Genomic DNA, 12,072 nt, shown 5'->3' with positions numbered 1-12,072 from the left:
TATTTGTGCTCTGCCACTGGGAGAGCTGTTTCCTGAGAAACTTCAGGGTTGGTTTAGTGGAAACAACTGGAAAGTCATTTGCTTCAAGCTCTTGTCATTAACACTTCTCACATGTCTTTCCCTTCCTATCCACTCCAATGAAAAGTAGGAACCCCTCTGAGCGGAACTGTCCTGTGGAAATGACACACTGGTGTTAGCAATAGCTTTCATTTCAGGGTTAGCAAGTGCTTTAGAAACTGTACATGGATAAATATATTTGCTGATTTTCCTCTGTCTTGTAGCATACAGCAGAGATTTGAACAAGTCCAAGAAAAGTCTCTGAATGTAATCAAATAGCATTGTTGGAAGTTCGCATTTCTTCTCTCAGCACTCTCTGCTGGTTAACTGTGCAGGTCACACATCTCTGCAAGCAGAGGTGGTGCTTCTCATAATGTAATTCTTGGCGCTATGCTGGAACGCTGAATTAATGCTGACTCTGCAGGCTGTGCCACTAATGGTACTTTGTCATGCCTATGTGCCTGTCCTCTTATGGGGTTACTGAATAAATCTGATGCTGCATTGCTTGAACATAAAGCAAAGTTGACTAGTTAGAAACAAAAGTCTTCCTCAAAGAAACTTTGTGGAAGGGAGATGATTTATCTCATGGGGAAATTCTGATGTTGCTTAATTGTTTCTCACTGTAAGACTGTGTCCCCGATGTTGTTGGGGTTTTTTGACTGCAGAATATACCAAGATGGCTTACAACTTAGAGAGGTGTTTCCACCGAGCAATGATGAAGCACTTCCCTGGGGAAGATGGAGACACAGATGAAGAGTTTTGGATCAGAGAAGATGGGAGACGAGAGAAGAGGAGTCGGCGGACTGGCCGGTCCAGCACAGGCACTGTTTGGACTCGGTCACGAGACCCAGATGGACCAGGCAAAAGGCAGCAACGCCTGGAAAATGGAGGAAAACCTCCACCATATCGAGCTACTTCCAGGGCTCCTGCTTCTTCCTCCTCTTCCTCTTCTTCCTCCTTCTCCTCATCCTCTGCAGAGGATCCAAGTGGCAACGCAATGCAGCCTTCTCGAGAAGTGGGCCCTTCCAATGGGCGAGGTTTCCCTCGCTCTCTGCAGTATGGTGGCATGCCCAGCCCTGTGCCACATCCCGGCCAGATGGTAAGGAGCAATTTCTGCTGTTCTTCACCCATCAGGCCCACGGAGGGAGGGAGGTAAAGGGAAATGAAGCGCTCTGTTGTGAAATTCCTAGTGCATGGCAAGAACCCATTCCCAGAGATTATAAGGTTCAGGGCTATGGTTTCTGCAACTGAAACTTTTCAGTCCTTAGATTTAAACTGGTACAGTTTCAGTCTTTGTGACACTAGCTGGGAACAGTCTCCTAACATGTCCCAAGGCTGGTATGTCCCTGTGTGGGCTTGTGCCAGCCCTGACTCTCTCAATTCTCTTCTCTCCTTGGAGAGTTACCCTGTTATGCAAGGAAAGTGGTTACATTTCCTCTCTCAGCCTCCAGTTTATGATGCTGAACAAGCTGCTCTGCTTTTGTATCAGTTGTTTACAGATGCCTAGTAACTTTGTGCCATCTGTGTGTACTACTGCATTTTGTGCCTTGGGTATTTATAAAAGCAGTGAACAAAATCAAACAACAGGCCACCCTGGACTGCAGCAGTGACCTCCCTTTAGCCAAACATTTCTTCTCTGAATGCCACCTGTCCTGCCTCTCCTCAGGGCTCTTCATCACTCATTCTTCACTGCCTTTTCCATTTTAACCAGTGATGTCTTGTGGTGTGGTGTATCTGGTGCTCCTCTGAGATCCAGGCTGTCCCTCACCCTTTTAGCTACAGATCAAACAAAACTTTTAGAGCAATTCTTGTAATGCTGATACTGGGAGGCAGTAGGAGAGCTGGAGGCAATAAGTATTTTGAAATAAATCTAGCATGTTCACCCGTTGTCCTCCTTGCATCCTCTTGTCTGCTCCTCTCTTTGGAGCGAACCACTGCTCCCCCCAGTCCTCTCGCATGCTCCCAGGCATTCAGGTGGCAAGTGAGTGTATCACAACCTTGAGCTCAGGGATGCATGGCTGGGGTGTGAGAGAGTGGCTTTGGCAGGGGAGGTGTGTCACCTCATAGGAAAGAGGCTACAGGTTTTTCATGGTATCTCGAAAAAGCCCATCTGCTCATCTGTGTCGTTCCTTCAGCCTTGGCTGCTTCTCGCCTGCAGCAGCTCTGCTGCTTTTCTGCACTTCACAAATTGGTTTATGTCTCCCTCCCGCACCCATCCCCGTCCCACAGAGACCAGCTGTGCCAGGAGCATTTGGTCCCCTGCGTGGATCCGATCCCACGAAGCTATACGGCTCGCCGCGAGTGCCTGAGCCCCATCCCGGAGACCCGGTCCAGCAGCACCAGCACTTTGCCATGCAGGTAAGAAGTGCTGCAGCCAAGGGATCCAGCACCCTGGAACATTAAGGCCCCCTCTGCTCCTCGTGGCGTAATGGCTCTCATTGAGACCCACCATGTCTTTCTCTCCCTCCTCCCCAGCCGGGCGTGGGACTGAGCGAGCACCGCGGGCACAGGCTGGCCGTCCCGGAGAAACAGGCATGTGCAGGACCAACCCACATCGCCAGCCTTGGCCACCGGCCTGGCGCCCTGCAGCTGGGGCGCATGAGTGGCCCCCCACCCGATGCCGTCTACCCACCAGCCCAGTTCCAGCAGGGCTTCCTCCCCCCAAGGCATAACGGGCCACCCATGCGGCCGCCGGAGGGCTCGGAGGTCCCGCCAGGGCATATGTACCGGCCCTACAAGTACCTGAACCGTGCACACCCGGCACTGTGGAATGGCAGCCATGGCCCTACTGGCCAGAGCACCATGGGGCCGGAGGAGAAGGCACCCATGGGTCCGGGGCCCTCGCTCCAGTCCCGCGCCCTGGGCCATATGATGGACCCCCGGGCCATGAGGCCACCACTGCCTCCCAGCCAGTGGACTGAGCAATCAAATTTCCTACCTCATGGGGTGCCTCCCTCAGGGTATATCAGACCACCCGGGAAAGCTACTGGCCAGAGGATGCAGCAGCCATCAGCTTCTCTGTTTGGGGGACCACCTCAGGTTCAAAGAGGGTGCCAGGGCGGAGAATCCATGATGGACAGCCCAGAGATGATCGCCATGCAGCAGCTGTCCTCCCGCGTGTGCCCGCCGGGTGTGCCTTACCACCCTCGCCAGCCGCCCCCCCCGCACCTCCCTGGACCCTTTCCCCAGCTGGCTCACGCTGCATCCACCGCTGGTGTGCAGCCCCCGAAACCCATTGTGGGGAACGGGAGCTCGCAGGATCCAACCAGTCAGACCATGGAGACAGAGAGCAACCAAGGTAACCCCTCAAGGACCTGCTGGTAGCATTTGACCTTCCCTGCCTGCATGCCCCTGCCCACCTGCCCTTTGCTTGCTGCCAGGCATCCCTCCCGCCTGCCGCACAGTGCTGCCATTTCCTGGGGCAGAGCAGACCCTCTGCCTGCCAGTGTGCGCTTGTGAGGGGGCAAGGGAGCACCCCCAGGCTAGTGTTGTTGCTCTTGGGCTCCAAACTCAGAGGGTCACAAATTTAACTGTCTTGCAGATGCACAGAACCTGTGTCTAAAACTGTGGCTTTATTTGGATTTGTGCCGATAGAGAAGCAGAAAATACACCCTGACTTTCAGGCTTACCAGAGTCAGTCTTAAAGTGTGGCAGAAACTCAGCAACAAAAGAAGAGTTTTTTCGAAAAAAATAATTAAATTCTTGATTAAATAGTGGTGGGGCACAGATTTTTTTTTATGAATGTCTTTTTTACTCTAAACTGGAATATATTTTCTGCTCCAGCCGTTACATAGATTTTTCTAAGATTTTTCTTTGTTTCACTGTAGCCTGCCAGAGGTCCCCTCTGTTCCAGCTATACCTGCAAGTTATCAGTTTGCCATGGGGTGCAAATGCAAAGCATAGGTTGTGATGCTTCTAGAGCTCACTTGGAGTTAATATAAAAATTGGATCTGCAAAGAGTTAGGCAAGGAAAGATGATGTTATGTGGATAAATGCTTTAAATATACTCCTTTAAGTATGCCTTCTCCTCTGAAATGCACATGTGCCCTGTGAACTCTCAACATCTCAAGCTCTTCACACAATAGGAAAAAGCTTCTGACCAGCTGAGTCAGTTCAGATGGGATGGCAGCGTGTTGTGTGTGTCATCACAAGTTTCCTTCTAGTTGAATTTCATTCATTCTAGCTGGCAAACTAAAGATTAAAAAAAACCCCTTAAAAATAAAACAAATCTAAAGTAGAGATCAAAAAACCCCAGAGATCAAAAAAAATTTTTTTTGTTTTCATTAATTCTAGCTGGTAAACTAGAGATCAAAACCCTTGCTTCTTTTATCAATCCCTCATGTGCCTTGCACTAAGAGGAAACTCTTTCCTTGTGTGGCACTGCTTAAAAGTCATCATCATTTAACTGTGCTGGATATAGAACAGAGACCAGGGGAAGATGTTGAGTGATTGCAGGGCATCTCCAAATCACAGTTGGTTAAAATATGACTGCAATCGGCTCTGCAGCATCTTGGTGTGTGGTAGCACTTCTGCCCAAGCTGTGGGCAAGTTGAGTCTGCGGACCAGAAGGGGCAACACAGCCTAAAATAAAACTGCCATTATCCCAGCTTCTCATCTTGCTGTCACGTGGGTCCCACTCTTGTATTTTCCAACTCTGCCTCTCCATTAGGCAGCCTTTGCATACCCATGTCTCAGACCAAACCCATGAGTGTAATGTTACTCCAGTGGAGGTGTGACTTCTAAACTACAGTGTGCCTGTATCCTGAGAGTTCTATCCACGTGTTCCACCTTTCCAGGAGAGGTGCAACCTCATGAGTAGTTTTTAAAAGAGCTCTTTTAAAAGAAGCTGGTAAAGAGCACCCAACTTTGCAAAAATGCACTTCAGAATTGCTAAACGTCTCTGAAGGGAAGACTGCATGATGGGTGTGGGACTGAGGCTGCAGCCCTGCAGAAGAGCAGTTGTCTTGGTGCCATGCTCCAACAGTCCTGTAGAGAGGTTTGATTAGGGGATGGGATGTTGTAGGCTTTGGATTACTTACAATGGAAGGACCTTCATGGCTTTAGAAAGTGACACTTTTTTATCTTCCATTTGCACAAAAGTGGAATGCTTTCTCCACCTAGACGTTAGGGACTTTTCAGGCAGGGCTGTCCAGCAACTTTGGGTCAGCAACAGAAGAGGATGCTGAGAGGCTACTTTGGTAGACCTGGTTAAGCTGGCAGGAATTACTCTTAGACATGTGCTTTGGGTGAGCATGAGTAGGGATGTGTATGTGTGAAGCAGGGAGGGCTGATTTCTGAAATTAGACCGATGTGTGACTTTTCCCCCCTCTCTTTCCAGTGGAGCCATCGACAGGCATAGACGAGAAGGCTCAGTGCATTGGCATTCCCGACGGGGCCTACACCAAACTCCTACCTCATCCCAAGCCCCCACTGCCCTTGGAGTGCACCAGGCGCAGCTTGCCCCCAGACGGGGAGGGGGACGGCTCCAGCGTGAAGGGTGACCTGAAGGCAGGGCAGGGCAAAGGCACATGGCCAGTGGAGAGCGGCTATGCTGGCAGCCCAGGCTGTGTGAGGGACCTGGTGCCCACCTCCGAGAGAGGGGGTCCCCTGCCTGAGAATGGAGCAGCAGGGGAGGGGCCAGCAGCTGGCACCGAGGGGAAGGGGCTAGCCACCAACCTGCTGGAGAAGCCCCTCTGCAGTGGGGGGAAGGCTCTGCCTGAAGCAGCTGTGCCTTGCATGGGACAAGGCACCAGCCTCCCTAGTGTGGATGCCGGTTCTATGGGGGCTGCCCCTAACCAGTTCCACCCTCTCTACATGCCTGGTCTGGAATACCCGAATTCGGCTGGGCGGTACCACATCAACCCGGGCCTGCAGGGGTTCGGCCCTGTAATGGGGGCAAAGCCTCCTCCTCCTGCCTCCCACCCCCAGCATTTTCCCCCGCGGGGTTTCCAGCCAAGCAGTGCCCATCCTGGTGTCTTCCCCCGGTATCGGCCCCCCCAGGGCATGCCCTACCCCTACCAACCGCAGCCTCAACCTTCCTACCACCACTACCAGCGACCACCCTACTACGCCTGTCCACAGGGCTACTCAGACTGGCAGAGGCCTCTCCACCCCCAGGCCAGCCCCAGTGGGCACCCCACCACGCACCCACCCCTGGCCAGACCCCCTTTCCCGGACCGGGGGTCCACCAGTGGCTTGCAGGGCTGTGAGGCACTGAGCGCCGCCCTGGCCTCTCCCAGCCGTATGGACGTAGCAAGTGCCAAAGAGGTTTCTCCAAGGGACGGCCAGGATCTGGGGCCTGAAGACGAGAAGCCTGAGGAGTCCCAGGAAAGACCAGAGAGTCCCAAAGAGTTTCTTGATTTGGACAACCACAACGCGGCCACGAAGAGGCAAAGCTCAGTGGCAGCGGGGGAGTTCCTCTATGGAGCTCCCCCGCCGCACCTGGGTTCGGGGATGGGATTTGGCCCATCGGCTTTCCCTCCCCATGGGGTGATGCTACAGACTGGCTCTCCTTATGCATCCCGGCATCCTGCCAGTCATTTCCAGCCCAGGACATATGGATCACCCATGAATGCTCACCTGTCTCATCATCCATCCTCCAGCCAGGCCAACGGCCTCTCTCAGGAGGGACCCCTGTACCGCTGCCGAGAGGAGAACATAGGTCACTTTCAGGCCTTGCTGATGGAGCAGAGAGGCAGTGGAGGTGGCATGGGGGGGCCACCCCAGGACTTGTATAGACCCTCGGGGTAAGATCATGTTTTCTGCGAGAAGGCAAGGTGGGAGGGGGGTGATGCCTGGGTGGCAATAAGCGTTGGATATCCTTGAAAGGATATATATGGCTTGAAGTCAGAGGAGATGGCAAGCAAAGTTGGAAGGCAACTCTTAGACCGTTGGAGTAAGCAGTCACCTAAGTTGGAGAGAGTCTCACTGCAGCTCCTTAGAACAAATAGCAATTGCTATCATGCTGATCTATTAGCCTGTCCCATCCAATCCCCACACCAGTGCTTTGTTTCATCTGAACATGATTTGTAATGTGTCATCCAGGGTTGTGCATCTCTTAATCAAATGAACTCTTCCCATTTTCTCTGCAAGAATTTTATTTCATCTTTCTCATATTGTGACAAAGTAGCTGACTTAAGAGTTCATAACAAGATTTAGCCTCTTGTTATGAACGCCTTTAATGTTGCCCCCTTTTTCCCCTCCTCTTGATTTGCCCTTCCTTTCTGTCTTAAATTTCCCTAACAGAAAATTCCTTCTCACTGTGACTACTATACATACCACATTTTATTCCTGAGTGGAAAATTCTGCTACTCCAAGCATTGCCTGTTCAGATTTTATAAATGTGCTTTGACTGTTACTGTTTTGTCGTAGTCCTAGTATGACAGTCCTCCTTCTAGTGTTCAGGGAGCTTGGCTTATAGTTAAGCCATTGGAGGAGTGGCATGGATTAAAGCTGGTGGTTTTTGGGGAAGACAGAAATAAGAGTACAAGATGCATGTTTGTATGAGAATGTTGTGTGTATGCATTCAACAAAGTAGATGGGATTTGCTCTTCATGTTCATGTGTTAAAACTCTCTCCATTCAACATGGCTTCAGAATGCAAATGCATCAGGCTCAAGTTCCCTTCCCGAAGATGCCTACAGCAACCATGTCCCGGGAAGATTTGACATCACAAAAACCATCAGCGTTGCCTCTGGATCAAGTAAGGGCTGCTAGAGAGAGCAGAGTTGAAATGCAAGTCTTTCTTTTCCCACTGGTTAAAGGAGTAAAGTCTTTAATGAGAGTGGGAAGCACTGGAGGAAGCTGGGAAGTGAACTACCTCTATGCAGAAGAGTTGGGGATGTCTCTGTAATCTTACTTGGCTGTAAAACATAACCTAGGCAAACCGATAGTGCTAGCTTTGAACTAGGTGCATGCAATCACAAGGTTATGCCTTTCTAAAGCTTCCAGTTAAAGCCTTCAACTCTTGTTCTTCCTCTTCCAGAGCTAGTCCGAGGAAGGAAGGACCTCATGAAGACGAAAGCCACACATGATTTGGACAAGGGGGAGGAGGGGCAGGCCTTCCTCCCACCCTCCCCTCGCCCAAGCAGCATGTAGCTTCCTGGGTCCGTGGAACATGGTGCCACGGCGGCTTTTGTGTTGGAAACCTGGAGCAGTGCTGGGTCCCAGCCAGCCGAGCAGCTGTCTCGCCACCGCAGGGCGGGCATTGCAAACTAGTGGCTTTCTGTGACTGGAGACTGCGGTCTTGTTCAGGGTTTGAGGGATTTTTTTGGGGTGGGGAGGGCGGGGGTGGGGGCAGAAACTTTCATTGACTGCTAAACTCAGGTATATTTTTCAGGGTGGAAGAGGATGATGATGGAATTTTACTTGTAGTATTAATGTGTGTGTTTTGGAGCTGGATCCAGTTTACAGAATTTAACCTGTTGCCTTTTTAAATAAATTTCTGTTGTTGGTGAATGTATTGTACATAATGGGGGAGGGGGTGGGCCCAGCTTGTAGTGGGCTTAGCACTGGAGGAATCCTTTACTGTTTACAATCATATCACACTGAAATCTTTCAGGATAGGGTGAGGGTTTGGGGGAGTGGGGAGAGGTGAGGGAATGTGTGATGGATGACTTGCTGTCCTCCTTCCTGTCATCTGCAACAGAGACACGACCCAACAGTTGGTTGACTTAATAGCAGGAGTTGCTCAGGAGCATAACGTGTCCTCCTCTTTCTCTTGTCTTCCTCCTTCCCCTTTCACCCCCACCTCCACCGCTCTGGATCCAGGGCCTGAGTGCACTTCCAGCTCCTGTCATCATGGGGGAACAAGGAAACCAGGACCAGGAATTGAAAACAGAACAGGACACTCATGACATTGTTCTTTCTGTTAGTATAGTACCCTTCTCCATGCCTTTCTGATAGGAAAAATGTAAGCTCTAGAAAACAGAAAATGGCATAACTGGTCATCTTATACTTCTTTTGGTGAAACCGGTGGAGCAGCATCTATTCAGTTGAACAAATATTGTGCAAATCTGTACTGCCCTGCTGCCCAAGGAGTGGAGCCAAGTGCTCACCTTTCTTTCTCTGTCCCTTGGCTATATTCATTTCTTAGCTGCAGCAAAACAGAAGGTACCCCAGGGTTCCTGACCACTCCTCATTGCTGTGAAGGAGCAGCATGAGGCTGCTTTGGGGGAACAGTTGGTTTGCTGCAGTGTGAGGTGTTTGTTGGCCTGTGGAGCTGGGTTTGGTGTTTGCAAGCTGCAGGTGAATCAGAAAGCACTGATTCAAAATCAGATGTTGAGGTGGCATGGCTTAGGGGTGGAGGACAAGAGGACCGTGTGCTCAAGTTGACTTGGTTTACCTTTGCCATCATTGATGCCAGAGCAGCAAGTCCTACAGGGCTAGCAGCAGCTTCACCTGGAGGCTGTGCGCAGTCTGCAGGGGCTTTCCTCACCAGTTGCAGTACTGCACTGGGGAAGCCCTGTGCACCAGTGCTTCACCAGGCACCGATATTCAAATGTAGGCTTGACAAAGGAGTTCGGTAGGACTCTTGTCTGCAGATGTTTATTCACATCTTAAACCTAACAAGGAAATACAGCTGATTATTCTTGGGGGAGGTGGCGTAAAACAAGGTGGAGTTGTTACCTGACAAGAGTGGGCAGCAAGATCTGTGGGGACCACAGCCCTAGTGCTGGTTGCCCTGGGGGACAGCAGTATGGTTAAAAGGGGGATGTGCCAATGTGTTGTAGAAATTGTGCTAGCAAAAGCACAAGTGGCAGCAGAAGTGAAGACAGAGCAGCATGCCCTTTAGTCTGTGGTACCAACTAAGAGAGGGTCTTTGTTTCCAGGTTCCTGGAGGATTTTTCTGGCTGCTTTCTTTTCTTGGATGGTGCCATCACCCATATCTTTTGCACTAACATGTCCAAATGCACTGCCTTTGTCCTGCTGTGTAGATCTATCGTGTACTGGCAAAGCTGTTTGAGCAATTGGCAGGTAGCATCTGACTGAGCCTTACTCCTTCCTAAGCTTTTTGGAAGCACAAAAAGCCTAAAAGATAAGAAATATTCTTTCTGGAAATAGAACAAGGAAGGACTACCATATTAGTGCCCTCTTATGAGTGAGTCTATTGCTACAGTACTTTTGCCTCTGATGAACTGTGCATTTTCTAAGTCTAAGAGAAATTAAACTTCATGCTATTCCCACAGGCTTGTTTATAAACGCTGTTCTTATCCACTGCTGCAGCTAGCCTGTGAACTATAGCTGTTGTCTTCTTAGTCTAGTGACTAAGCAACTCACTAGTCCAGCGAGTTGCCTGGGACAGCTGGCTCCTCTGCAAAGGAAGACTTCGGTATTATGTGAATTACTTACAATATATATCTATAGATGACATATTATGAAAGGGAGATTTTTTTGGTGTTTTTTTTTCTTCATTTTTGTTCATCTGTCAGGGAGCAGTTGTCACTGGTGGATTGGTAGTAACTGGAATAGATGATCTTGAAGGTTGTCCATTGACTGAGAAGCAGGTAACTGCTCTCCCCAGCCAAGAACATTATGCTATATCTCATCCAAATTTGTCCCACATCTGACGGTCTGTTGCTGGTTTGTCAGATGGAAGTGGGTTTTCAGAGGTGCCCCAACTGCTCGGAAGTGCAGGTCTAGATCCTTCACTGAATGGAGGTTCTGAAGCAGTAGTAGGTATTTATGAAAAACTGTGCAAGTATGTCTGGTCTTCAAGACAATAAACCTGGGACAAATGAAAACAGTTACTTCTTGTAAAGCAGTCTTTAGTTCATTGTAGATAAAAAAAATAATTTGAAATAGTACATTTTAAAATACAAGAACTGTAAAATATAACTTGTAGGAAAGTATTCAAAATTCTGGAAATGTGAATGTAGATGCTGCAAACAAACTTCAGCCTGTGTCTTCTGTATCACAGTTACCCAAATAGTTGAAGTGCCTTTCATTCAGCTCATTGTGAGCTTTGTGGAACAGGAAGTTTTTCAGAAGCTGTATAAAAAAAAAAACAACCAACCAACCCCAAAACAAAACACCAACTAGCTGAAGCACTCTTGGCCTTCAGCTGGAACTGGCATTGAAAATACGGTTCTAGTGGTCATGGTGTCTGGATGAGTACCAAACCCAGATCAAAACAGGGGACAAATAAGAAAGACAAGAATTGCTTGTGGTCTGCCTGGAGAGCGTAGTGGAGTGTTAGACAGTGATGGACACCCTGAGGATGCTATATGGAGTGTGCAACATGAAGATATTATCCCTTACCTGACATAATGCAAATCTGGGAGAAGGATTTGACTTGCAGATGGTAGACAAAACAGATTAGTGAAGCTGACTCCTCCTGGGAGGGTTTCTAGGTAAAAGCCTTCTGATGTAGTCAGTAATTCTTATTAAAGCAACTAACAAGCTGCTGTTGTGAGGACACATGGTTTATATTAGAAAAGTACTAATACAGCTTTGGGGGAACTATGTCTGGACTACAGGTACAAGGCTATCCTGGGGACAGGGCGTGCTAAGAAATCAAACTTCTTACTTAATCTTAGCTAAGATTTACCAGATTTTCAAATGCTTTGTTCATAAGCATTTGGTTGTTGTTTTTTTTCCTTTTTATGATGACATCTAGGGATGCCCCAAAAATCAGATCTCTATTCCTCTAGGTACAATCAGAGCAAATCACAGAAAATTGGCACCCCTCAGAGGGCATGAGGCAGAGAGTGGATTGCCAGGGTGGAACACCAGTGGAAATGTACAGGGAGGAGCAGAAAATGCAAATTTTATAGTTTCCCAGCCCATGCTGCACAGGGCTGCTTTATAGATATTGCAAAAGAGACAGGCTTAAGGAAGGCTTCAGAAGAGGGTAAAATGGCAGCTCTTTATTTACAGAGTGGTACTTTTTGCCATGGGTTGGCATGCAACGCAGGGGAAATGTAGCTGCATTTTAAAATATCCTGACTTTTGGGTGCCATACTTGTGTTACTATCTTAAATAATATTTTAACACAACAGAGAGAAATTCTAGACTC

The 12,072-nt window shown here is 49.0% G+C and overlaps 1 protein-coding gene across 3 annotated transcripts in view; it reads left to right on the top strand.

The window, feature by feature from the left end:
- Nucleotides 1-11,061, top strand: part of LOC113490106 (cat eye syndrome critical region protein 2) — a 47,959-nt gene extending 36,898 nt beyond the window's left edge. For 2 of the 3 annotated variants that reach the window (XM_026866371.1, XM_026866350.1), the window contains 5 exons: nt 723-1,156; nt 2,287-2,415; nt 2,533-3,355; nt 5,396-6,803; nt 7,653-8,314. In XM_026866371.1, the coding sequence (XP_026722172.1) occupies nt 723-1,156; nt 2,287-2,415; nt 2,533-3,355; nt 5,396-6,803; nt 7,653-7,908 (3,050 nt within the window). In that variant the 3' untranslated portion in view covers nt 7,909-8,314. Of the gene's footprint in view, nt 1-722; nt 1,157-2,286; nt 2,416-2,532; nt 3,356-5,395; nt 6,804-7,652 lie in introns of all 3 variants that reach the window. The other variant, XM_026866360.1, reaches the window with a different exon arrangement.
- The last annotated feature ends 1,011 nt before the right edge of the window (nt 11,062-12,072 follow it).

Source organism: Athene cunicularia (assembly GCF_003259725.1).
Source record: "Athene cunicularia isolate RWA chromosome 1 unlocalized genomic scaffold, athCun1 chr1_part2, whole genome shotgun sequence".
NCBI lineage: Eukaryota > Metazoa > Chordata > Aves > Strigiformes > Strigidae > Athene > Athene cunicularia.
The sequence above is the reverse complement of the archived record's forward strand: the minus strand, read 5'-3'. Positions and strand labels throughout refer to the sequence as shown.